General features: G+C 46.9%; 2 protein-coding genes across 2 annotated transcripts; one reads left to right on the top strand and one right to left on the bottom strand.

Annotated features, from left to right (window-relative positions):
- Positions 1–248: 248 nt before the first annotated feature.
- LOC116520116 (fibroin heavy chain-like) lies at positions 249–27,847 on the bottom strand. Its single transcript, XM_032234270.1, has 5 exons — positions 27,406–27,847; positions 10,770–11,048; positions 5,864–6,032; positions 4,643–4,705; positions 249–801 (listed from the first exon to the last, which is right to left on the bottom strand). The coding sequence occupies exons 1-5, from the start codon at positions 27,845–27,847 to the stop codon at positions 249–251; spliced, it is 1,506 nt and encodes a 501-aa protein (XP_032090161.1).
- On the top strand, positions 22,727–23,158 carry LOC116519917 (beta-keratin-related protein-like). The gene has a single exon (XM_032234023.1). The coding sequence runs from the start codon at positions 22,727–22,729 to the stop codon at positions 23,156–23,158; it is 432 nt and encodes a 143-aa protein (XP_032089914.1).
- Positions 27,848–27,912: the final 65 nt, after the last annotated feature.

Genomic DNA, 27,912 nt, shown 5'->3' with positions numbered 1-27,912 from the left:
TGTCAGAGAGGACCCGAGGAGTCCTAAGATGTCGGCTGAGCTTCTGTCCTTCAAACTCCACGTGAAGCCTCTGGACCGATCGAATTAGGAGGAGGCTAATTTGGGCTGGTGGTTTTGGGGGAGGACACGAGCGATGGGGTAGAAAGAAGAGAGTCATACGAGCCACAGGCAGTCCAGGAAAAAGGCTCAGGTTACGCTTGATCCGATCTTCTCAAATCCGTTTTTGGTCGTGGAGAGTCCGGGTGAATTTAGCAGGGGAGGTTGCAGATGCTTCCTCTGCGCCCGAGGGAGCAGATGCTGCCACGGCGACCGAGACGTCCCAGGCGGCCTCCATAGAAGCCACCGATGCGTCCGTAACCTCCGAAGCCTCCAGTACCTCCGATACCTCCGGGGGCGCATGGGGTGTTGCCTCCGACGGCCACGGGCTCGCAGCTGGCGGACAGGATGGGGCCGGGGATGGTGACCACAACTGCAGGGGGCTGGATGGTCACCTCGGATGGTGGGATCTGGTTGATGCAATTGGGGATGACTCCGGCCAGGGTACCCAGGCTTCCGGAGCTCTCGGCCAAGGCGCCAGCTCCGTAGCCATAGCCCAAACCACGGCCGTAACCCCAGCCATAGCCGAGACCGCCATAGCCGAGACCACCATAGCCGAGACCGCCATAGCCAAGGGGTCCACAACCAAGTCCCCAACCGAGACCTTTGGAGCCAGCTGATCCGAAGCCAACCACGGGGGCGGAGGCGCAAGAGGGCACAGCACAAGCAGGTCCACAATGAGCCATGTCTGGATGGATGGAAGAGCTGTTGGAAGAAGAAGGAGAAGGAGCATGGGTATTGTGATTCACACACACAGGGGGTGGGGGGGGGAAACATGAATTGCACCCAAGAAAAAATAGAAGACTTTTCTTAGTATCATGGACAGGTGGCCTTCAACATATGACCACAATTCCTTCCTTCCTCCCTCCCTTCCTTCCTCCCCTCCCTCCCTTCCCCCTCTCCTCCCTCCCTATTCGTTCCTTTCCTTATTCCCTCTCTCCATCTCTCCCTTCCTCTCTCCCCTTTCTCCTCTATCCCTTTCCTTCCTTCCTTCCTCACTCCCTCCTTTCCTTCCTTCTCTTTCTCTCTTACTTCCCTTCCTCCTCTATCCTTCCTTCCTCACTCCCTCCTTTCCTTCCTTCTCTTCCTTTTCCATCCTTCCCTTCCTCTAATCTTCCTTCTCTCTCTCCTCCATTCCTATCCCCTTCCTTCCCTCCCTCCCTCTAATCTTTCTTTTCTCTCTCCTCCATTCCTATCCCCTTCCTTCCTTCCCTCCCTCTAATCTTCCTTCTCCCCCATTCCTATCCCCATTCCTTCCCTCCTTCCTTCCTTCCCTCTAATCTTCCTTATCTCTCTCCTCCATTCCTATCCCTTTTCTTCCTTCTTTCCCTCTAATCTTTCTTTTCTCTCTCCTTCATTCCCCACCCTTCCCTCCCTCCCTTCTCTCCCTCCCTCTAATCTTCTTTCTCTCTCCTCCATTCCTATCCCTTTCCTTCCTTCCTTCCCTCTAATCTTTCTTTTCTCTTTCCTCCATTCCCAACCCCTCCATCCCTCCCTTCCCTCCCTCTCTCTAATCTTCCTTCTCTCTCCTCCATTCCTATCCCCTTCCTTCCTTCCTTCCCTCCCACCCCAATTCCTGAAGCAAAGAACCGTAACAACGTAGAAAGGCATCTGAGATGCCAGGGACTCACCAGAGAGACTCTGAGAGATGCAGTCAAGAGGAGGTGATGAAGCTGATGGAAACTCTCAGCACAAGGAGCTCTTTTATACTGTTTTCCTGTCCCCACCACTCGCTTAGAAACGCCCCTTTTTGCTCCGGGGTTTCATTAACAAGACTTTTGTGCACAGACTCATCTCTTTTACCCCAAATTACATTTAATAAGATGACATAAACACAAACTGAAGACTTGGCGTTTTGTCAGCCTCATGCGACAGGCTTGTCGTTTTGATCTTATCTTTCGCTTCCTCTTCTCCTCTTTTGTTTTTTTCCCGCAGAGGTTAACACACTTTACACCTCGCCTCCCCGAACACAAAGCCGCCTTCATAGACCCCGTTTACCATTCCCAATTCCAAAATTTCATTCAATTATACAATTGTTACCAGCACTTCTTCTGTCTCCTCGTCCCTGTTGAAATCAGGAGCTGTGATGAAGGATCTCTGATAATTTTTTATTTTATTTTAAACACATAAGCACATCAACAAAAACAAGCACATAACTTAAAAACAACATAGGAACAATAAGTTCCATCGTATATCATACCACAGTTCTGAATCGGTTTCTTTGCAGTTAGTGTTTTCCCTACTATACATTTCTATCTTGCGTTCATAATCTCCTTATTCGTTATCCATTTTTATGTACATTTCTTTATTTAAACTTAGCTACTTATGACCAAATATTATCTACCTATATTATGCTTTATATTTTTACTGTTATTTATTCTCTTACATACAGATTATAGATATACATTCACATAATTATTCTTTTTCTTTGCCATTCTTATATTATTATTATTCCATTTGGAAGGTTATAAGGTATAGTTTAAAATGCTTTGTTTACCATCCTTCGCACCTGCTAAGACACCACCTCGTTCTCTCTTTCTTTTCTTTTCTCTCTCCCTTCCTTCTCTACTTCCTTCCTTCCTCCTCTCCATCCCCTTCTTCCTTCCCTTACCTCTTCCCTACTCCTACCCTTTTTCTTCTCCATCCTACCTTCTCTCCTTCTCTTTCTTTCTCTTCCTCCCTCCTCTTCTTCTTTTTCTCTCCCTTCTACCCACCTTCCCTTACCTCTTCTTCCCTTACCTCTCCTCCACACTTCTTCTTCCTCTCCTACTATCTCTCCTTCTCTTCCTCTCTCTTCTACCCTCCACTCCTTTCCTTTCCTTCATCCAACCATTCTCTACTTCCTTCCTCCCCTCCTTTCCTTCCTTCTTCCTTGTGATGAAGGATCTCTGGTCCGGCCTTCTATCATCTAGGACAGCATTATTCGATAGAGGGATTTCCTTTTTATTCAGCCTGTTCGTTCAGAGGACATAGAGGACAGGGCTTGGAGAGAAAGGGAGAAAAAGAGAGTATCAAAGAGGAAGGGGGAGAGGGAGGGCAACGGGGAGAGGGAGAGATGAAGAGAGAAAACAAACCAGCTGCTATATGAAGTTTGGAGGCTTCCATAGGAAGTCTTCCAACAGGGGTGGGATGAGCAACTGAAGAGAACAGGCGGTAGGAGGATGATAGCTTTATTGGTTAGCCTATAGCCAGGATGATGATCCTGTGGCCTGTGTGCCACAGGTGGCATGTGGAGTCATATATGCCACCATGCAAGCCATCAGCTCACGTGCCAGTCAGCTGATTTTTGGCCTTCCGGAGGGATGGGGGAGGCTATTTTCACACTCCCCCAGGCTTCAGGAAAGCCTTCGGAGCATGAGGAGGGTGAAAAACAGGACCTCAGGGGCCACTAAATTCATAATTTTAAATCCCGCAGACCACTAATATGATCTGCTCTAATGATCGGCTGGGTGGGCGTGGCTAGTTGGTCATGTGACTGGGTGGGCATGGCCAACTTAATGTCACTCACATTGATGGGCGCCTCACCACTGGCCTCTACTCGCCTCTCCCCTCTCTGCCACCTCTCCCCTGTCCACCTGGACTCCTTAGGGCTCCAACAGGAAGCCGTTGCTGGAGCTAAGCAGCCCCCAGGAGAAAGAGTTGGCAAAACAGTTCAAATAGGATCTGACCGAGAAGGAGGCTCAGCAGAAGCACCTCACTGAGGACTAGGAGCATGGGCTTTCTAAGCAGAGGGGAAGATCTGCGGGAGTGCAAGCCCAGGTGCCGGCGCCTGGAGGCTCAGTGGGCTGAGATGGTCAGCCAGTTCCAGGCCATGATGCAGCCCCACTGGAACGAGGCCCTCCAGCTCTTTGCCTAAAGCCCTTCACAAGGAAGCCGAAGCAGACCCCAAGTCGGAATCTCTACCCCACTCCGACCCTCACAAAAAGACCCCAAAGGGGGAGACTCTCTGCAGCAGCACAAGCATCCATTGGATGTCTCCATCCCAGGGGCCGTAGTTTGAGGACCCCTGATTGAGTGCCAACATAAAAAAAGGCAAATAATTGTTTCTGTGGACCACCAAAATTTTCTCACCGACTACCGCTTGGTGACCGCTGGGCTAGAACACTTGTGGGTTTTTTTTCCACGGCTCTTGGAAAGCTTACTAAAGTTGGGTTGGTTGAAATATTTGGGAGAAAGAGCTTTGGAACCAAGACCATCATGGAGAAGGTTGATCCCTGAAGTTCTGGAACTGATGTTCCAAATGGTGTTGGGATCTTCCGAATGCTTCATCCTCCAGACATTAGTCGATTCAACCCAGAGTAAGGGCTCTCGGGTTCAAAGTGAGTTTGGGCTGCCAGTTTTCAACGACCTTGGGAATGTCGCTTTTCCCATTTTCCCATGTATTGGGTAGATTCCTGGATACCTGCAGGGCCATCAGATCTCCACCTTGAAGTCAAAGGTATCCATGAGTCTCTGTGCTGATTCAAGGAAAAGTTGCCTCTTTATTTTTCACGGGTTTGCTACTGAGGATAACAATCCAGCTTTGATCTTACCTTCATCTCTATACCTGTGGGTGTTGCTCACTTCCACGATCAGATAAACAAGGAACGTTTGGCTGGAGGCCAAGAAACTTGAAAGGGAGCACAGGAGGAATCATTTTAGATTGTTTATGGTGGCACCATTATTGCAGCTCACAATGGCGATGTGACAGTTTCTGCTGAGTGAAGTCTTTTTTTCCCCCTTCTTCTTCTTCTTTTAAACGCCGGAAAAGAAAATTGTTGGAAGTCTAATGTGGTTTTATGAGTTCCCAACTTCCTGGGGACGCAGAGAGAATGGTATAAAAGCTCCCTCTGCCCTCTGTGGCACCATCAGCTTCTGGTTGACTCTCCTGCCTTCACTACTTCTCTCCGAAGCAGGTAAGGCGATCTACTCAGAGAGAATCCCTCTTGGTTGCGAGCAGATGAGGTAGATCTTCAAGCCGGAATCTGAGATTCTGCAAGGTTTTGGGCCTCATCATAGGCTAGGATTCTCCTGAAGGTTCCTGCTTTCAGAACCAGCTTCTGGCGTTCTATTTGAAGGAGTCGGAAGGCTTCATCTTGAGTTTCAGAAGATAGAGGTCATGATTTGGAGAGAAAAAGAGAGCGTCAACGGGAGGGAGAGGGGGAGAAAGAGGAAGAATGGGAAAGAGAGAAAGGAACAGAAGCAATCTACTCTTTTTGAGATAGCTGAGATAGATCTTCAAGTCAGAACCTAAGGTTCTTCAAAGTATGGACCTCATCATAGGCTAGTATGCTTCTGCTTTGAGAACCAGTTTCTGGTGTTCTATTTGAAGGAGTAGGAAAGCTTGCTTGAGGTGGAGTAGGTTGAAGGACGAGACGGGAGGGGGAATGGGGGAAACATGAATGGAATGCAATTCTGATGATGTCTCTCCATTTTTTTTTAAATACTAGACTCACTTCACAACTCAACACAATGCCCTACTGTGGACCTGCTTGTGCTGTGCCTTCCTGTGCCTCTGCCCCAGTTGTTGGCTTTGGATCAGGGGGTTCCAGAGGTCTCGGTTGGGGTCTGGGCTCCGGTCTGGGCTTGGGCTCCGGCTTGGGCTATGGCTACGGCTTGGGCTACGGCTACGGTCGTGGTGGATGGGCTGAATCTTCCCGAAGCCTGGGCACCCTGGCTGGAGTCATCCCCTCCTGCATCAACCAGATCCCAGCATCCGAGGTCACCATCCAGCCTCCTTCTTCTGTGATCACCATCCCTGGCCCCATCCTCTCCGCCAGCTGCGAACCCGTCGCCGTCGGAGGCAACACCCCATGTGCCATCGGTGGCTCCGGTCTGAGAGGCGGCTGGGGCCATGACGGCTGGGGCTATGGCGGCTGGGGCTATGGCGGTCTTGGCTTCAAGGGTTACGGTGGTCTTCTGGGAGGAAGGTACCCATGGAACCGCAGAGGAAGCATCTGCCAAGAGCCAAGGTGGCGCAGTGGTTAAATGCAGCACTGCAGGCTACTGCTAGATCAGCAGGTCAGCGGTTCAAATCTCACCGGCTCAGGGTTGACTCAGCCTTCCATCCTTCCGAGGTGGGTAAAATGAGGACCCAGATTGTTGGGGGCAATATGCTGACTCTCTGTAAACCGCTTAGAGAGGCCTGAAAGGCCTATGAAGCGGTATATAAGTCTACTGCTATTGCTAAGTCTACTGCTATTGCCTGAGCCGTCGTGGTAGCATCTGCCTGTAGACGGATGACATTGGCCCAGAAGACCCCCCATTCCTGATGTTACGACGGTGTAGGACTCACTCCTCTTGTTGGTTTTTCCCCACCTTTGCTTTAAAATGCTCAGGTTCCCATCCTCTGTGCATACATCTATGTTATATATAAAACATATCTTCACCTGCTTGTCTTGCATGTCTTTTCATGGCGCTTCTCTCTGTTTTTTCCAATAAAATGAAATGTGAATCATTTGAACCCATGTCTCTGTCTTGCTTCGATCTCCATCCTCTGTAGCACGGGTGGCAGGGAATTAAATCCCCATGGATCCTTGCCTTCAAAGCCATGTCTGCCTTCAGACAACCCCAAGACCTTAAGAGCTCAAATGAACAGGTCAAGGGCCTTCTTAATCCAACAATTGGTTTCCGCCAGAGGTCAGCTTTATGGTTCTTGCAAATTGGTGTCATAGAGTGTAGAAGAAAGACTAATAGAGTTGGAAGGGACCTTGGAGTTCTTCTAGTCCAACTCCCTACTTGAGCAGGAGACCCTGGCTCTTCAATCTATTGTTGGAAGCCTCCAGTGATGGAGCAGCCACAACTTCTGAAGTCAAGCTGTTCCATTGGTTGTCTATGGAGATTCTCAGAGTGCTGAAGAAGCTTCTTGGATGAGAAGAGAAATGTCTTCAAAGAAAAACTAGAAGGCCCAGTTGCCTCTTGAAAAAGCACCTTGGCTTCCATTGAAAGCCTTTTAGGAAATTTCTCCTTAGTTCTAGCTTGCTTCTCTCCTAACTTCTCTCTTTCATGGTTAGTTTCCATCCATTGTTAGTTTCCATCCATTGTTAGTTTCCATCCATTGTTCCTGCAGGCATGTCCCTTTCAGGCCATCACCATTCCCCATCCCTGAAAGGAACAATGAATTATCAAGTCTAATAACTCATGGTAGCCTTCTCCTTCATGATGGTTCCTTAAACCTGACATTAATATTTCCAGACTCAAGTATTTATTTGCGAGATATACCCTACAAATGAGGGACGTGGTGGCTCAGGGGCTGAGCTTGTCGGTCATAAAGTTCGGAAGTTCAGCAGTTCGAATCCCTAGCACTGCCTAATGGAGTGAGCTCCCATGACTTATCCCAGCTTCTGCCACCCTAGCAGTTCAAAAGCACGTAAAAAAATGTGAGTAGAAAAATAGGAGCCACCTTTGGTGGGAAGGGAAGAGCGTTCCATGCGCCTTCGGCGTTGAGTCATGCCAGCCACATGACCACGGAGACGTCTTCGGACAGCGCTGGCTCTTCGGCTTTGAAACGGAGATGAGCAGCGCCCCTTAGAGTCGGGAACGACCAGCGCATATGTTACCTTTCTACCCTACAAATTGCTAAGGAAGGGTGTCTGTCTACACTCTCTTTCTACATATCAAAACATGTCAAGATTTGTTGTCTCTGAGGGGACCTTGGTGGTCTCTTGAACTTGGTTGTTTTCTTGCAGACATTTCATGGCCCAAACTCAGTAACATCATCAGTGCTACAAGGAGGTGGGGTTTGTGGAGAGGAGGAGGAGGAAGAGGAACTGGGAGAACAAGAAGGCGCTGTCCACATCTCTTCCAAAGATGGAGAACATTTAGGATAATTAATCTATTGTATATCTCTTGGGAGAAGGAGAAGGAGAAGAGGAGAAGGAGGAGAAGAGGAAGGAGAAAGAGGAGGAGAGGAAGAAGAAGGAGGAGGAAAAGAAGAAGAAGAGAAGGAGGAGGAGGAGAAGAAGAGGAGGAGGAGGAAAAGGAGGGAGAAGGAGAAGGAGGAAAAGAAGAAGAGGAGGAGGAGGAGAAGGAGGAAAAGAAGAAGAAAGAAGAGGAGGAGGAGGAGGAGGAAGAGGAGGAGGAGGAAAAGGCTGACTATGGGGTCCTTGATGCTCTCTGAGCTTGGTTGGTTTCCTACAGACGTTTCATTACCAAAGCAGGTAACATCATCATTGCTCATATCATTATTGTCTTCCTTCCTTCCTTCCTTCCTTCCTTCCTCCTTCCTTCCTTCCATCCATCCATCCATCCATCCATCCATCCATCCACCCACCCATCCAATTACTCATTCATTCATCCCCTCATTCAAAGGAACCATAACACCTGGTCTACACAGAAGGTCAGAAAGTCTCCTTCTTGAGCAGGAGGTTCAACTAGGAGACCTCCACAGGTTCCTTCCAACTCTGTTATTCTGCTAACCTTCCTGGGAACTCCAGAATATTCCATGGACTCCAGAACCTTCTATGCTTCCTCTGGACGCTTTGCACCCAGCTGTTCGAACAAAGCTTAGCTTCTTACACAAGTGTAGCAGCTGCATCATTCCTTGACTAGACCATTATATTGGGGAAACATGGTTCTTCCACCATTAGCTTGAAATAAGGAGAGTTTCTTTCTAGTTTTAGTCTATATCCTGTGTGTTTTGAGTCACAATGTCCACAAGGAGGCACTGTGTGACCAGTTTCATCCATTTTGGCAGACCAGCCACATGGTTTTGGGATAGAGGTCTAAACACTCTTTTGAGTATTCAACTCAATTCATGTTTTGGAGGACTATATATAGTGAAAAAGGCTAAGACACTGAGCTTGTCGATCAGAAAGGTCAGCAGTTCAGGCGGTTTGAATCCCTAGTGCCGCGTAATGGAGTGAGCTCCCATGAACTTGTCCCAGCTTCTGCCAACCTAGCAGTTCGAAAGCAGGCAAAAAATGCAAGTAGAAAAATAGGAACCACCTTTGGTGGGAAGAGAACAACGTTCGATGCGCCTTCGGCATTGAGACATGCCGGCCACATGACCTTGGAGACGTCTTCGGAAAGAGCTGGCTCTTCGGCTTTGAAACGGAGATGAGCACCTCCCCCTAGAGTCGGGAACGACTAGCACAGATGTGTGAAGGGAACCTTTACCTTTATATAGTGAATGGAGCTTCAGGGGCCATCTAGATCTCGCATATTACACCTGTTATTCTGCCGGTGGCTTTGTGGCTATAGTTCATGAATGTCTTCCCTTCCCTTCCCTTTATGGAGCTGGAGAAAGATTTCCTGATGTAGACAATACCTCCAGTTCCATTGTCCTGTTCTCAAGCCCTTGTGTCCTCATTGTCACCTTCTTCTGAACTGTCTCCAGCTCTTTCTGGAGATATGGTGCCCAGAATTTTCTCCAGGTGGGGAGTCAAAATAGTGGAGGAGAACCAGAACTGTCATAATTCTTCTAACATCTTTTACTAAGTTTCCATGGAGGAAGGCAAAGAGCAAATCCAACCAGCAACCTGCTTCATCCACCATGGCTTATTCCTCAGCTGTTCTGACTGAGGCTTCCCGACAAAAACCCCTTTCATTAATTGACTGTTAATTCTGCTCATTTACACTCTTTTAAGGGAGGATTTACGGTCACAGACCTCATCTGGCTTGGAGAGCTGCCATGTTGATATCTGCAAAATTTGGCCAGTAGTCTCAGAGAGTCCCGAACCAATGAAGCGAACTAATGGTCTCCTGCAAACTCCACTCCCCTTTTGCTCCTCTTTTATTTCCTCTGGGAGGGGCCATTCACCATCCACCTGTGACCTTACTCCCAAGTCAACCCCTGTTCTTTAGCTCTTCCCTTCATCTGGCCACTCTGCGCATGTGCATGCTGGGAACAGGCTCCAGCTGTTCTTCTGCCTCACTGATGTCTGATTCTGAAGGCAGCTGATAACTGGCATACAGCCCTGGCCCCCTCTTTGCCTCTGACACAAAGCCCTCATCAGAGCCTTCCCCAAACTCCAGGACTGGCCCAGGTTCCTCCCCAACCTCCTCACTGTCCGAATCTGCTGGGCTTCTGGCGGGCCACAACATCAGCAAGGCAACCTTGGCCACCCTTCTCTTCCCACCCTTACCCACCCAGGCTTCATGGAGAAGACCTCCATGGCCACCAAGAGAAGACTTCGCCCATGTTCAAATTAGAACCAAGGAGAACCACAAGTTTGCAAAGCGGAATGGTTTTTTTTTATTAAGAAAGAACATTGGAAGAAGCCACCAAGGATTCCAAAACATGTCTTGCACGGAAATGAACATCTCACTTTTAGGCATATGATTGTGGAGGTGTCGAGAGGAGATGGGGCCCTAGATGTTTGGAGAGCGTCGTTCATTCAAAACTTCATGTGAAGCCACTTGGCAGAGGGCTAATTTCACAGGAACGCACAGTGCTAATGGTTATTGGAATACCAAAGAAGGATACAAGGGGTGGGGTAACTTTAGAGTAGATGGAAGAGAACGGCAAAAGCTTAATGCAGACCCGCAGAGGGCACAGGCACACCTTAGCCAACCTTCTGAAATCTGTTTTGGTCAGGGAGAGTCCGAGTTAACTTAACAAGGGAGGTTGCAGGGCAGAGAGCAGATGCTTCCACGGCGACCGAGACGCCCCAGGCGGCCTCCGTAGTAGCCGCCGTAACGTCCGAAGCCTCCAGAAGCACATGGGGTGTGGCCTCCAACAGCGACGGGCTCACAGCTGGCGGACAGGATGGGACCAGGGATGGTGACCACGACTGGAGGGGGCTGGATGGTCACCTCGGATGCTGGGATCTGGTTGATGCAATTGGGGATGACTCCGGCCAGGGTGCCCAGGCTTCCGGAAGTTTCAGCCAGGGCGCCAGCTCCATAGCCATATCCTCTGTAGCCGTATCCCCAAGGTCCACATCCAGTTGACCCAAGTCCGACGACTGGGGCGGAAGCGCAGGATGGGACGGCACAAGAAGGTGCACAGTAAGGCATGTCTGGTGATAGGACTGCAAGAAGAAGGGGACAGTGTTGATGCACGACAACCAGGCTGACCCAAAGGAATGTGGAAGAACATAGTTATGGTCTCACATCCAGCAGAGGTGGATGGTTTCCAAAGCAAGAAAATTAGGGATCTTCTGAATTATCCATTTGGTTTAATCTCAATGATCTGTCAACATTTGAAGCTCTTTTGGTGTTACACCAGAGCATCCGTTTTCTGGACCCAATGTTCTAAGAGGTCAACGTTCCCCAAGTCTACTTGGCACAGGAATATCCAACTCCTCCAAAGTCTAATTGGTCTACTAGACCAACCTTAGATATTCTCCAATATTTACATATTATTATATTTTCATTCGCTGAGTTTTGCAGCACATCTACACCATCAAAATCCCCATGTTAGAAACCTAATGCAAAAATAGCAGTAGCAATCCAAACATCTCCATCTTGAGTTCTGAACTACCCCAAAACTGGAGGTGTTGGGTTGGGTTTGACAGCATCTGAGGAGCATTAAGAAGCAATGGCATTTGTAAATTTTAAGGAATAACTAGGTTCATTGAGGTCTGAAAAAAAGATACTATGATGAAAAAAACATAGTGTTTAATGAAAAGGAGGAGTAGGGGTGACCTGATAGCATGTTTCCAATAATCTAAGGGGTTGTCATAAAGAAGAGGAGGTCAACCTCTTCTCCAAAGCACCAGAAGAAGCAATCTGGTGTCAAGGAGAACCTTCCTAAGAGTGAGGACAATTAACGGCTTCCCTCCAGAAGTTGTGAATGCTCCAACACTGGAGATTTTTAAGAAGAGATTGGACAATCACTGGTCTGAATTGTTTTAGGGTCTCCTGCTTGAGCAGAAGGTTGGACTAGAAGACCTCCAAGGTCCTTTACAACTCTGTTATTCTGATAGCTGTAATTTAAATAGTTGTCCAGGCTGAGCTCAGCTCCTGGTAGCTACATGGCCAGAATTGCATCGTTTTCAATGACTTTTCTCTCCTGAGTGTCATTCCAACTTTCCAACTTTCTACAGATTTCATGGTGTCCCACCATAGATTCCCTGACTTCACCCTGTTTAGCCTTTCGAGCAAATTCAGACAGACAGGTGCTAACTACCCAAGTCTTGAGTATTCCAGAACGGTTTTCCTACAAAGATACAATGAGAGATCGGCTTACCTGTTCCTCTGAGGAGAAGGAGAAGGCAAGAGAAGATGCGATGTGGAAGCTGTTGGAGATCCTGTGAAGACCAGGTCTTTTTATACTCTCTTCCTAGCATCCCGGTGAGGCGGACAAGAATGCTTTTGACTCGCTAATGGTAATTAATCAACATTAAAATCTGCTGTTCCTGTCCTTTGGAAAAAATTACTTGGAAACCCAGAAGGCATTCTGTGGAAAAAGGATTTTGCTGTTTGTCAGCACAGGAGGTCACAAATGGCCTGAAACCTGTTAGAATACTTCCTTCTTCCTTTCCTTTTTTTTATTTTCCACAGAAGCTTGCAACATTCAGGTGGGAAGACGAACGCAGGGAGAAGGTTGAGCGTTGCAAAACCGGAGGCTTTCAAGAAGAGACTGGACTGCCATCTGTCAGAAATGGTGTAGGGTCTCCTGCTTGGGCAGGGGGGATTGGACTAGATGGCCTACAAGGTCCCTTCCGACTCTGTTCATCGGTAATATTTCTGTAATAAGGGGAGAAATTTATTTCAGTTGAATCCGAAAGCTCACCAACCATGGATTGAGTCCTCTTATTTATCGTCCCTCGTGTATCGCATGTAGCCTCCTTAGTTTGACCATGGTTTATTGAACAAGCCGCAGCAGGTTCTCAGCTGCCTACCTGATTTTGAGTCAGCTAGGGTGTCACGCTTGAAAGGGACGTTGTAGAATTGTCAAGTGGACGAAGCTTTGGAGGCCCACCACCAGCAAGGACCATGTAGAAGCAGATAGGTCAATGTTCACATGTATTATGGAGTCTGATCCTTTGTTTTTTTGGAGAAGCACCTGGCCCACCATACACGGACAGGCCATATCCATGAAGGTCCATGTTTCTTTGGCGTTGTACCCCGATATAAAGAGTCCCATTGGAGGGTTCATTTGAATGAGGTGGAACTCTCTCTGAAGTCATATTCACACAACAGACTCCACCTAAAATAGGGTTGTCTAGGTCAGGGGGCAGCAACCCACGGCTCTGGAGCCACATGTGGCTCTTTCATCTCTCTGCTGCAGCTCCCTGATGCTCAAAATATATGTCACAACCGCCAACACATGACGTATTGAGTTTTTCAAACCCCGGTAGGCCAACCATGGTTAAATCCGAGAAAAGAAAATTTCCAGAAGAAAAACAGAATGTTTAATTCAAATACATATGCTAGTTTTGTCGCCGCTCAGGAAATAATCAGGCACGGGAAGGTTTCTGTGGCTCCCGGTGTTTTCTTTTCAGTGGGAATGGGTCCCAGTGGCTCTTTGAGTGTTTAAGGTTGGTGACTCCTAGCCTAGGTTTTGATTCTAAGTGATGAACAACTTAGATCCCCCCGATTGACCAATCAATTTTCAGAGCATGTGACCCCAACAATTGGGACCTAGTCCATAGATCAGGGTCAAAGGAATCATGGTTTGACGGATGAGTTTTTAACCATAACGATATGGGATGCTGTGTTCAACCAATGATCGTGCAGTACATTCATGTAGAATCCTGGTCTGATACGAGAAGGGAGGTGGAACCAGTACTCCAAACCAACCAGCTCCATTCACACAATCATAGGTTTTCTGAGTGCTGACAATACATACGCCCCAGGGGTGGGTTCCGGCTTCTTCTACTACTGATTCGTTTAGGGACGCGAGCGCTTCGGGCACGCTACATGTGCATGCAGAAACAAAAAAAAGAGGTGGACATCCAGCCTCTTCTCAAAAGTCTCCAGAGGTGGAGAACCCACAAAGGAAATGTGTCAGCATTCCCAGTGATGCACTCACAGGAAACAAAATGTTTATTGGTGTACGGAACTGGGCATGAAAGTTCTAGATGGCCGATTTATACATTTTTACTTCCATGGCAAAGAATTCCTGACTATCTTCCCTACAACATTCCTTTATGAAGCTGAGCACTGATTTTTGTAGCACCTGACAGAAGGGCATCTAACTGGTTATTCATGTGGTTCAAGTGGCATCAAGAAATACAGGCTCAAAAAAAATATGCAAAGGATTGCCATGTCAGTCCAAGCTGGAAGTTCTTGAGAAGAAGGGTCTTCTCACGGATGTCCTCCTTGGTGGTAGGACTTTTCCAAAGCCATGCTTTAGCTTGTAGAAGACCTTGAGAAGAGGGTGAAGGTTCGTTCTCTGAGGTTGTGGGTCAGTCCAAGCTGGAAGTTCTTGAGAAGAGGATCTTCTCATGGATGTCCTCCTTGGTGGTAGGACCTTTCCAAAGCCATGCTTTAGCTTGTAGAAGACCTTGAGAAGAGGGTGAAGAAGGTTCATTCTCTGAGGTTGTGGGTCAGTTTCCAAACATCTCATTACCAGGCCAGGTAACATCTTCAGCAGAGTTTAGGGCAGGGGGTCAACAACCCACGGTTCTGGAGCAGCATGTGGCTCTTTCATCCCACTGCTGTGGCTTCCTGTCGCTGGTCAGATCCACAATTGATAGGACAGAAAAAGGATGCCGTGCCTAGGAATAGACTCTTTGATGGAGGAACCAGACTTCTGGTCGGCTCCTGATTGACGGGGGGCTTCCGGTCTGGACCTCTGTGGCTCTTGCGTGTTTAAGGTTGTTGAACCCTGGTTTAGGAGATGCCTTCTTCTGTTTATCAGGCCTTCAGATGTGAATGTGTCAAGTAAGGGAGTTGTGATAGATCAGCTGTGAGTCATCAATGAGTCTTGTGATGTGGCTTGTGATAAGGAGGTTACATCAGGTCAGGTCATTGGGAGATGAACCGCTGGTGGGGAGGGTCCTCATGGGTTGGTTGAGGGTTGGGTTGGTCCCTGGTTGGCTGAGGGGTTGATTGGATTCTGGGAGGCTCGTAGGCTGGTTGTAGGTCCATGTGTCCCTTGATGGAATTGCTTGTGGAGTGCCAGCTTTCAATGAAACCATGAGTGTAGTGGGTGGTAGCGTGGCTAGTGGTTTTTGTGTTGCTCACAAGACCCTCCCTTGACACAACTACCAGCCTTTATAAACCAAGAACACTGACCTCCCCTAACCTCCTCTGAAGAGGTTTACCCAGCCTGGTAAGGAAACATTCAGAAACCAACCCACAATAGCACAGCAATAGCACTTAGACTTATATGCCGCTTCACAGTGCTTTTACAGCCTTCTCTAAGCGGTTTGGGACACAGTGGCTCAATGGCTAAGACGCTGAGCTTGTCGATCAGAAAGGTCGACAGTTTGGCGGTTTGAATCCCCAGCGGCGTGTGATGGTGTTACTTGTCCCAGGTTCTGCCAACCTAGCAGTTCGAAAGCAGGTAAAAAATGCAAGTAGAAAAATAGGAGCCACCTTTGGTGGGAAGGGAACAGCGTCCCGTGCGCCTTCGGCGTTGAGTCACGCCGGCCACATGACCACGGAGACGTCTTCGGACAGCGCTGGCTCTTTGGCTTTGAAACGGAGATGAGCACCGCCCCCTAGAGTCAGGAACGACTGGCACAGATGTACGAGGGGAATCTTTACCTAAGTATTTCAGAAGCTTGAAAAACAAACCTTCATCTTACACACAACTTCCAGATATTCACCACTATTGCAAACCTCAGAGCTAGCTTTCTGGGCTCCTGTCAGGAAAAACTAGCCAGCCTTAATTTTTTTTCCCTTTCGGGGAAATGAATCCTACCCATGATTAATCCGATAGTGTGACTTCCCACAGTGAGAACTCACAGTCAGCACCACTTGAGTAAATTGGCAAATACTTTGTGGTGGGAACCATCTGCCTCCTTTGAAGTCCTGCATTTCCTTTTGGGTGTTGCTAGATTTTTTTTTTACTATTACTATTTATTTCCTGGTGGTGGAACAGCCTTAAACGGTTTTCCAGAAGTGTTGATACAACCGAAATTAATCTTAAGTGCTTTGACCCCTGTAGCAACCTGACCTCTGTTTTCAGGTAGCATCGCGGCAGTAATTAAAGGTGATGGACTTGTTGTGTAATTATCTACTCGTAAAGGAAATGGGCATGAACATATTTTTTAAAAAAGCTTGGCAACGGACCCTGTCATTTACTACAACAGGTTGATCTGTATGGTGATGGGGAAGATAAGAAAGGGAAAAAAATTAGGAATGTAAACTTCTATGAAGTTTTCCTACAATGTTTAGACGAGCCACATTCCGATGGAAACTGGAGATATTTTTTCCCCTCCGGGTAGAATGAATTTAGTTGTCCCACTACACATCTCTATCGGGATGGAAGTGGGGCCAGGGCTCACCCTGTTTGAAAAGGGATAGAAACAAAATTGAGTGGGGGGGTGAGGCGAGGGAAATTGGTTACTAAATAGGGGGAGAAAGAAATGAAGGACAAGCTCACTCAGGTCCAGAAAGAGTGAAATTGACCAGCCATGGGTCTCTCCCATTCAGCAAACTAAGAATGAACCCACTCACGTCCAGAAAGGGTGAAATTGACCAGCCATGAGTCTCTCCCACTCAGCAAACTGAGAATGAACCCACTCAAGTCCAGAAAGGGTGAAATTGACCAGCTATGGGTCTCTCCCATTCAGCAAACTAAGAATGAACCCACTCATGTCCAGAAGGGGTGAAATTGACCAGCCATGAGTCTCTCCCCCACAAACTGAGAATGAACCTACTTAGGTCCAGAAAGGGTGAAATTGACCAGCCATGAATCTCTCCCACTCAACAAACTGAGAATGAACCCACTCAGGTCCAGAAAGGGTGAAATTGACCAACCATGAGTCTCTCCCACTCAGCAAACTGAGAATGAACCCACTCAGGTCCAGAAAGGGTGAAATTGACCAGCCATGAATCTCTCCCACTCAGCAACTCATCTTCAAAGGCGTCCTTACTGTTTCCAGTCATTTGTACCTCCCACTCACTTAATCATTTTCAACACTATCTTTGACATTATCTCCTGTTCTTCTCCGTACATATAAGCCAGCCCCACCCTTCCTTTGCCAGTAGTTATGGAGGGTGGAACCTCTTGTTCCCGGTGTGTAAACACACACCTTTTTCCCATGGACACACAATTTCTTTTGGGCTGAGTCGGTGAATTGTGAGGCAGAACCTGGCTTCAAAAAGAGAAGCTGGATAAACTGGCCATTGTAGAACAATTTAATCTGTATTGTAGGTTATGGCTTCCCATTATTAGTCATAACGATAGGAATTTGCCTCTCGCCATTAAATCCTCATTTGTTGGCAAATGTTATGGAGCTTGGAGTGAAGCGGGCTACATTGAAAGTTTTTGTGGCATTTAATTACATCTAATGAGAAGGAAGAAGGACTCCCTGGAGGAAGCCTCATGCTGGGAACGATGGAGGGCAAAAGAAGAAGAGAAGGGGACGGCAGAGAAAGAGGGGGCTGGATGGAGTCACCAAAGCAGCAGGCATGAGCTTCAATGGATTCCAGAGGATGGGAGGGACAGGAAGGCCTGGAGGAATATGGTCCATGGGGTTGTGATGGGTCGGACAGGACTTCGCAAATAATTCCAAAATGTATTAAACACGAAACAGATATAAAATATGGGACATTATGGATCAGGATAGGGTTTTTTTAAACTCTTGCAAGAAACGACCTCGTTAAAACAGGATGTTTGAACTAGACATCTTGTGAACCACACAGAGTCCTCTCTGCAGGGGGAGAGAGAGCTTTGGAGGTCCCTGGAGTGAGATTTTGGGTACAAAGATCTTGATGTCCATATGTGGTCCTTGGAATCCCTGTCCTTACTCAATCATCCTCTCCTTCTCCTTCCCTTCTCCTTCTCTTCTTCTCCTTCCCCTTCTCCTTCCCCTACTCTTGTCCTTCTCCTCTCCTTCTCCTTCTCCTTCCCCTTCTCCTTCTGCTTCTCCTTCTCCTTCCCCTCCCCTTCTCTTGTCCTTGTCCTTCTCTCTTCCTTCCCCTTCCCCTTCTCCTTCCTCTTCCCCTACTCTTGTCCTTCTCCTTCTCTCCTTTCTTCTGCTTCTCCTTCCCCTTCCCTCCTCTTGTCCTTGTCCTTCTCTTCTCCTCCTTGTCCTTCTCCTCCTTCTCCATCTCTTCTCCTTCTCTTCCTCCCCCTCCCCAAATCCAACTCCCTTCTAGCACTGATGATGTTATCTAGAAGGGTAATGTAACATCTGCAACAAAACCACCAAATTCAGAGACCACCAAAGATCCCACAGTCTCCTTCTCCTACACCTTCTCATTCCCTTCATCCTCATACTCATCTCCACAACCCCCCTCCCTTTTAGCCCTCATGATGTTATCTAGTTAGGTCATGAAACAGCCAAGTTTAAAGACCATCAAGAACCCCACAGCCATCACTACTACTGCTACTACTTCCTCCTCCTCCTCCTCCTCCTCCTCCTCCTCCTTCTTCTTCTCCTCCTCCTCCTCCTCCTCCTTCTTCCTCCTCCTCCTCCTGTCAAGGTACCCACCAACTCAATATTTTTTAAAATTCTTCTAAACATCCTCCTTATTTCGTCATGCTTATGCAATGTATATTGGAGGCGGTGACCCTTTGAGAGCTGCATGCAATGAAATGTCATTTCAATGTATGCCGATTAGTGTACATACAATCAAGTTATTCTAAGCCTAAACCCGCCATCCTGGGCCCAACGTTTGGGAAGCCAGGCTCTGCCTGTCACAAGCCAGGACAAAGGGTGAGTGATGGAGGAGTAACACCTCCTTAAAAAACCTTGGTCCAGCTGGCCCGGCTGGGAGCACCTCGTAAGGGCCCCTTCCCAGGGTTACAGGAGAAGGCAGTGGATGGCTTTGAAGGCAGAAGAGGGCTCTACGCCCCAACGGCAGATCAAGCGGCAGAGCCATCTTCTAGGAGAAGGGAAACTCTGATTACAAACCTCCACTGCCTTGTGGCTCTATCCACTACCGGAAAAGGCTTCAGGAGTCAACCTCCAGGCAAAATCCGGAGCCGGAGTCCCAGATCTTTGACCTGCTAATATTCTATTCTGCTATGCTGTTTCATTAGCGGGGAATTGGGAGGGGGAACTGTGGAATGTATGTGGATTGTGTCTGCTGCTTCACAGGCAGCCACTGGTATCTCTCCCATCCATGGCGTGGGAAGGAAGCCCACCTTGGTGGTGCTTGGTTCACAGGCTGCAGCCAAAACATCGGTGGCTAGCTAGGGGAAGATGTTGCCCAAGCCCCTTTCTGCTGGCCACCAACATGGGGAAATAATTTTGGGTGTTATTTGGAACTCTGACAAGTCTTTTCAGACTGGAGGATGCCAATGAATTCTACGTCTAAGTCTCCGTCTTTGGAAGAGATATGGAAAGCGCTTTTGTCGTTCCTCCAGCAGAGAAGCACAAACCCAAGCGAAAAATGCAGGATTTTTCTGCAACGTTTGACCCAGGGGCCCAATTTCCTTCCTCTGCTAATACTCTTTGGAATGTCTTTGGTTGCATCAAGTAGTCCGCCAACTTGGAAGGAAGAACCCGTCAATAAGATCCTATCTCAGAGTTTCCTAGCAGAGATAAACATCTGACCGTTGGAATGCCATTCTGCTGAATGTTTATTTTAATTTTGGGGGTTCTTTTCCTGCTGACGCGTTGCTGCGCCTCAGAAATTCAACCAGCCCGATTGGAGATGGAAGCTGGAACCAGCGGGATGGATAATTGCAGATTGCATTCCCCGTGGTGCAGCTTTGATCCCTTCTGTTGTCTAAATGAGCTGGAGCCATCGCAGCTATGTGGAATGGCAAACATCTCGTCCACGCAGGCCTGTTAGGGCTAAACAACACAGGTCAGCTTTTCGTGTTGATTAGCCTGTCATCCACGTGCAACATAATGGTGGGCCGCGAATTAAAAACCAAACGGACCTCTATTCTCCTTTTCAACACGGTGTTTACCTCGCCAAGAATGTCTAGCGTTGATCCAGAGATCAATGCTAAATGTCTTTATCCTGTTTTTCTTTTGTCTTTTAATTGAAAAGATAGTGCCACGTCAGGACAACAATTACAAATAAAGCGAGGCCAAAGAAAACTTGAGAGTAAAATCTTAATACACAAGCTAATAACAATAAAAATTATATAGTAACAGTAATTATAGTGGTGTGACCAAAATAAAGAACTTTAACTAAATTTCTACTTACATTACCCTATTTCCCTTACTATAATCATTATTTTGTACATATTTATTCTCCGTACTAACAATTATTGACATTCGTAAACTTATTTATCCATTCATAAAAAAAATTCCACGTCCAATAATATTTCGAGCCTTCTTTAGCTTTAATTTTTAAGGTTAATCTTATCCGTTTCCCAATTTATTTCGTTTTTCTTTCAACGGAACTTTTTTTAATTTTACCGAAACTCTGGGTTGCACAGAGACATTCTGGAAACCCATGACAATTCCTGTGACTTTTCTGGGAATCAACGCCCAGATTTAAAGGAAATTCAAACCATCAAATGTAGCTTGATATATATTTAGTAAAAACCAGTAGGTGAAAAAAAATGTCTTTCTTTCTTTTTTACCAACTCACAATTTTTTTCAGGGGATTTCCCGGGCACATCTAGTACAATTGTGGTTTTGCGAGTCCATTTTGGGGTTTTTTGGGTTCTAGGAATGGTTTAGTTTAGTTTAGTTTATTGCCATGGCACATCGTACAACAACGTGACCCGACAAAAGGGCGAACGACAAAACCGCGCCGACTAAACCGCGTCGCTAAAACCGCGATGTCATCAACACACCGACAACAGCGCGCCGACAACAGCGCGCCGACAGAAGCGGATTGAAGTTAAGGTAAGGGTTAGGTTTAGGGTTAGGTTTAGGGTTAGGGTTAGGGTTACAGGGCGCTTCTGTCGGCGTGCTGTTGTCGGCGCACTTCAGCGCTCATTCGTTGGCGCGCTTTAGAACTCGTGGTTTTGTCACCGCGGTTTAGTCAGGCGCGTACAACAAAATTAAATGGTATGGTTGTGAATTGTGTCGCAACACCACCACAAAGGGGGAAGACCCTAACCCTAACCACCCAGATCCTGATTTAATATTCCATAATACCCTTACCTATTTCTTACTACAATGGGTCGAGTGGGTCAGTGTGAGAAAAATGAATTTAGGAGCAATTCCCGAACTTTTCCTATTCTTCTCCTTTGGGAATGAAGTGAGTGAATCCCCGTGGTTCCTGTCCTGCTGAGACACACCCCAGTCAGATGAGATTTGTACAAAATACCCGTAAACCCCAAACAACTGAAAAATAGAGCAACACCCACACGGCATTCTACAGAACTAAAATTGTAATTATTATCTTGACATGTTATGAGTCAGAACTGCGTTGGCGGTTCATTAAGGCCTGTGGGGGAAGTCTTCTTCAGATGCCACCAGAACAGTATAAAAACCCTCTCTACTCAGCGAGATCTTTACAGCTTCTCGGACCAGCTTCCTTCCTCTCTACTTCTTCTCTTCTGAGCAGGTAAGACAATTTCTGAACGGGAGCATGTTGACTTTAGAGAGTTGGCACTGCAGAAGACTTATAGGATAGGCATGGGGCTTGATTAGCCCAACAAACGCTTGCTAGGAGGAGTGAAGAAAGATCTAGAGGAGAATAAATTCTGGGTGTTCAGCTGAAGGGAGAAGAGTTTGAGCCCAAGACATTTCTTTCAGTCAGTTAAGATCTTAGAAACCTCCTCTGGAGGCAATAGCCCCACACTAACAAAGACGCTAGAGAACAGACAATGTTCTCAATCCTAAACCTGGATGCTTAGAAGGACACTTCGTACCTTCACAATCTCTACATGAGAAGCTCTTGGAGCTTCTCCAAAACATCTTCAAGTGGTCTTCAGGAAAAAATACAGATCATTTGTACTAGATTCTCTGGAGGAGGAAGAGTCACTGTGAAGAAAGATCTGGAGGAGAATAAATTTTGGGTCTCCAGCTGAAGGGAGAGGAGTTTGAGCCCAGGAGATGTCTTCTGGTCAGCTTCAGTTAAGATCTTAGAAACCTCCTCTGGAGGCAATTGCCCCTAATCTAACAAAGATGCTAGAGGATAGACAAAGTTCTTTATGCTAAACTAGGATACTTAGAAGGAGACTTCGTACCTTCGCAGTCTCTACATCAGAAGCTCTCAAACCTTCCCCAAAACATGTTCAAGTGGTCTTCGGAAAAAAATATAGTTCATTTGTACTAGATCCTCTGGAAGTTCTTTCCTGTAATGGAACTCAAGGGTCAAGTTGGACACTTTTTTCCCATTTTAGTTTAGGTCGTTGTTTTTCTGAATCACAAAGATTCAGGGTTCGCTTGGTGGAGCGGGTTGAAGATCTAGTGTTTGCAGTCCTACGAGATGCTAAGCTTGCATAAGCTTTAAGCCATGGTTAATTTGGAGATGGGGGAGTTGACGAGTTTATGACATGTTTCTCTGGGCACCTAAAGGATGGGTTATCTTCTCATTAATCACGCTTGTGAAAAACCAGACAGAAGATTGACATGAAACAAAGGATCAGAGGTGGTTTGTGTTCTCATCCTCTGGAACCTGCTCTGGGTCTTTGTGGTTCTTTGCCATTCTCTCTCTCTCCTTTTATGGACAACTTGGTTGTGTAATGTTTCGTTTCAGACCCACCTTAATCATCCTACCAAAAATGGCTTACTGTGGACCATCTTGTGCTGTTCCATCTTGCGCTTCCGCCCCCGTCGTCGGACTGGGGTCAACTGGCTGTGGGCCATGGGGATACGGCTACAAAGGTCTTGGTCTCGGCTACGGTTATGGCGGTGCTGGATTCGCTGAATCCGCCAGGAACTTGGGCACCCTGGCTGGAGTCATCCCATCCTGTATCAACCAGATCCCACCATCTGAGGTGACCATCCAGCCTCCTCCAGTTGTGGTCACCATCCCTGGTCCTATCCTGTCTGCCAGCTGTGAGCCCGTTGCCGTCGGAGGCAACACCCCATGTGCCGCTGGAGGTTTTGGACGTTATGGCGGCTACTACGGAGGCCGCCTGGGGCGTTTCGGTCGTCGTGGCAGCATCTGCTCTCTTGGGCGCAAAGGTAGCATCTGCGGCCTCCCTTGTTAAGTGAACCTGGACTGTCCCTGACCAAAACGGATTTCAGAAGATTGGCTAAGTCATGTCTCAGCCCTGCTCTGTGTGCATACAGCTATCACACAGCTCCGTCTACTCCCATTGCTTGTATTCTTCTTCTGTCATTCCAGCAAGCACTTATGGCAGATAAGTGATCAGTCAAGGGCTTCATGTGAAGAATGAAAGCTCTGCAAACATCTAAGGGCCTCGTCTCCTCTCTGGCCTCTGAGGTTGTTTGTCCATGGGGAGATGTTCATTTCTTTGCACTGTTTGGAAACCCTTATGGCTTCTTCCAATGTTCTTTTCTTGGCACTTTAATAAAAATCATTCTGCACTGCAAACTTGTGGTTCTCCTTGGTTGTCATTGGAAGATGGGTGAAGTCTTCCCTTGGGGGCCATGGAGGTCTTCTCTGTGGAGGTGGGGTAGGGGTGGAAAGAGAAGGTTGGCCGAGGTTCCTCTGCTGCTGAATCAGCCATAATGGGTGAAGCAGATCATTGGTTGGGTTTGGCCTTTGCATTCATCCATGTCAACGGGGCGAGGTCTTGGTCAAAACCGCTAGAAGGGCTATCACAATTCTAGTTCTCCTGCCCCTCTATTCTGCCTTGATGACAACATACCTGGAGAACTTTGTACAATTCTGGGCACCACTTTTTGAGAAGGTTTGGAGAGGATTCAGGGGAAGTTGCTATAGAGTCTCCTGCTTAAGCAGGGGATTGGACCAGAAGACCCCCCCCCAAGGTCTCTTCCAACTCTGTTCTGATTGATAGATTGACTTGAGGACATGTCTTATGAAGACAGGCCAAAGGAACATGAGATGTTTAGTCTAAAGTCAGCAAACTTATGGGGATCACCATAGTTCCACCATACAGGATGAGGTTCAGCTCCATGAAAGGAAGGTACAATCAAGATGTTCATGGACCATTTCTTATGGGCCCCAAACCAACGTAACAAGTAGAGGTTGCCAGATCTAGATGGCCTTTAAAATTTAATTGATCAAATGTAGTTATCCAAAGCATGAAGCTTCCATGAGCTGGGATTCCCCAAAGAGGCTTTGAACTCCAATAGAACAGTGTTTTTCAACCACTGTGCCGCGGCACACTAGTGTGCCGTGACATAGTGTAAGGTGTGCTGTGGGAGAATTACTTTATATATAGTCAATATAGGCACAGAGTTAAAAATTTTTAACATTTTCTAATGGTGGTGTGCCTCGTGATTTTTTCATGAAAAAAGTGTGCCTTTGCACAAAAAAGGTTGAAAACACTGCAATAGAACATCTGGCTACTAACCTCTGAAGATGTCCCATAAGGATGAAACAGGTAACATCATACCTCCTATGGTCACTATATGTGAGAACATACAGAAATATACTATGTTTAGAAAAAAATTATCCGTCCTCAAGGATGCTGTTGGAGGGCATGGGATGGTGGCATGACAGAATGATAACTCAGTCTCTTCTCAAAGCACCAGAAGGCAGGACAAGGAGCAATGGATAAATGTTCTGACCCCCTCCTCCGTCCAGTAATGATGAGAGACAAGCTTAACTGGAATGTACTTTAATAGCAAGACACCAAAACCTTGCAAACAAACAGATAAGGACCTTGGCAGCAACTCAGACAAACTCAGGCAGCAATAAACACAGATAAGGCTTGGCAGAAATCCAGCCTACCAAGCTCACAGTACTGTCCTCCGACATTCAATTCCTGCGTTGAACTTCCACAAAGACGGCCATGTGCACAAGTAGCTTTTATAGTCTGGAGAGGAGCCTAATGACCACCAGCTGAGTACAATCACCTCCTGTAATTGCGTAATTGTTCCTGACGCCTAGTAGCTCTTCGATGGCGTGCATCCAGGAACAACTCACTGCTGGCTTCTGGATCATCACTCTCCCTTGTCTCCTCCCGACTGGTCCAAGGCTCAGGCGCCACCTGGTGGCCAACCAGCCTCTCTGCGCCCTGCTCAGAGTCGGAACCCTGTCCAGGGTCCTCCACATCCTCCAGAGCCGACTCAGAGGGCCCCTTGCTGTCGGAGTCTGGTAGCAGCTCCAATGGCTCCTGCTGGGCCACAACAGATAAATAAATAAATAAATAAATAACAGATAAATAAATAAATAAATATTTATATATGCAATGGATTAGACACTCCCTGTGTCAGGGTTCCAAATAGCATCCAAAAGTAAATCAGAGTCCGAGGCAAAGTATTGCTCAAAGTTCCAATTTATTAAGAGAGTCATGTTGGCACATCTGGGAAAACCCTAATCTGAAAGCTTCCAGGTTTTCCCATCCAGTTGAAAGTTCAAAATCTTGCCTCCACACACCCACAAGTCCATCCCATGTTCCAATCTTCCACTGCCACGCTGGCAGCTTCCACGCATCCAGTTCCGGCCTGGTGCAGAGAAAACAGATGACCTTGGCTTTCTAGAAAGAATGTTGTTATGGCTACATATCATCTAACTCCGTACAATCCCCCCTCCCATTTTCCCACCATAGAAAATGCATGCAAAAGTGTGGCAGGCCTGAAGTCCAAAAAGGAAAATATGGCTTGTAGGCTGGACACTCTGAATATTTTGGGCCCACAATGGAATCTTTCAACATATCCTATTTTTTCCCCTCTCTGAAAATTTTCCTCCTGGGGAAGACTTGGCTAAATGACGCATCTTGAGGAGAGTATAGACTATATCTCTAGCATTGATAAATTTTACTTCTATCATATTTCCAAATCAAGGCAACTATTCAAAGTTTTGGTTCAAATGAGGAAGAACCAGCAGAGGTCACTGTTGCAAGAGAGAATCAGTGGCGTTTCTGCATGATTTGGGATCCGACCTTCTGCCCAAGACCTTGTCTTTGATGAGAGGTTCAACCACACCACACCACACCACCATGGAGGAGACGCCTGCTATCAGCTACTAGTCTTGAAAATTCAACATTAGTTGCAGGGGATGGAAACCATCCATCTAATCTACTGTGGAGAACTCTGGTGGCACAAAAGAGACACATCTCCAAGCTTCTCTTTGCCATCACCATAAAGGTTGACCTCTGGGGGAAACCAACTGTTGGACTAAGAAGGACCTTGACTTGGTTCGTCTGAACTCTTCTTAGTGTCTTTGGAAGCTTAATTTAATAGAATAGAATAGAAATTTGATTAGAATAGAATAGAATAGAATGTGGAATGAGAATGGAATAGAAATAGAGCACAGAATAGAATAGAAAAATAGAAATAGAGCATAGAATAGAAATAGAGTATAGAATAGAGTAGAAGAATACAAAAAAGAGAATAGAGGAGAGCAGAGCAGAGTAGAACAGAAGAATAGAAATAGAGAATAGAATAGAATAGAATAGAATAGAATAGAATAGAATGTGGAATGAAAATGGAATAAAAATAGAGCACAGAATAGAGTAGAAGAATAGAAATAGAGAATAGAGGAGAGCAGAGGAGAGCAGAGTAGAACAGAAAAATAAAAATATAGAATAGAATAGAATAGAGTAAAATAGAATATGGAATGAGAATGGAATAGAAATAGAGCATAGAATAGAGTAGAAGAATAGAAATAGAGAATAGAGGAGAGCAGAGGAGAGCAGTAGAACAGAAAAATAAAAATATAGAATAGAATAGAATAGAGTAAAATAGAATATGGAATGAGAATGGAATAGAATAGAGCATAGAATAGAGTAGAAGAATAGAAATAGAGAATAGAGGAGAGCAGAGGAGAGTAGAGTAGAACAGAAGAATAGAAATATAGAATAGAATAGAATAACAGAGTTGGAAGGGACCTTGGAGGTCTTTAGTCTTCTAAACCCCCTGCTTAGGCCTGAAGGCAGACCGGCTTTTGAAGACAAGAGTCTTCAACTTTAATTTAATCCACTCGAACCCCTGCTACCAAGCATGGAGCTCAAAGGAAGACAGAGACATGGGTTCAATTCAAGCACATTTCATTTTATTGGAAGACACAGAGAACTGACATTTAGAGACACACAGGAGCTGGTGAAGGCTTGTTATACTGCATATAAGCAAACGGAGCAGGACTTTGAGCATTTGAAAGCAAAGATTGGGTGCGGGGGACAAATGGAAGTCCAACAGAGGTCGTAAGAGGTCTTCCGCGCCAATTTATCCATCTAGAGACAAATGCAACTGGTTTGTCAAAGATCGATGCAGTCCAGAATGGGGCTCAGATAGGCTTTATCCAATCTTCTCAGATCCGTATTTGGTGGTGGATAGTCCGGGTGAATTTAACAGGGGAGATTGCAGGGCAGAGAGCAGAGGCTGCCACGGTGACCGAGACGTCCCAGGTTGCTTCCGTAGAAGCCACCGACGCGTCCGTATCCTCCGAAGCCTCCGGTACCTCCGATACCTCCGGGGGCGCATGGGGTGTTGCCTCCGACGGCCACGGGCTCACAGCTGGCAGACAGGATGGGGCCGGGGATGGTGACCACGACTGCAGGGGGCTTGATGGTCACCTCGGATGGTGGGATCTGGTTGATGCAGGAGGGGATGACTCCGGCCAGGGTGCCCAGGCTTCCGGAGGACTCGGCCAAGGCGCCAGCTCCGGAGCCATAGCCCAAGCCATAGCCAAGACCGCCAAGACCGCCATAGCCCCAACCGAGACCTTTGGAGCCAGCTGATCCGAAGCCAACCACTGGGGCGGAGGCGCAAGAGGGCACAGCACAGGAGGGTCCACAATAAGCCATGTCTGGATGGATGGAAGAGCTGTTGGAAGAAGAAGGAGAAGGAGCATGGGTATTGTGATTCGCAC

This window comes from Thamnophis elegans, chromosome 17 (genome assembly GCF_009769535.1).
Source record: "Thamnophis elegans isolate rThaEle1 chromosome 17, rThaEle1.pri, whole genome shotgun sequence".
In the NCBI taxonomy this organism is placed as follows: Eukaryota; Metazoa; Chordata; class Lepidosauria; order Squamata; family Colubridae; genus Thamnophis; species Thamnophis elegans.
Note: the sequence above shows the minus strand (reverse complement) of the source record. Positions and strands in the feature narration are given on the sequence as shown.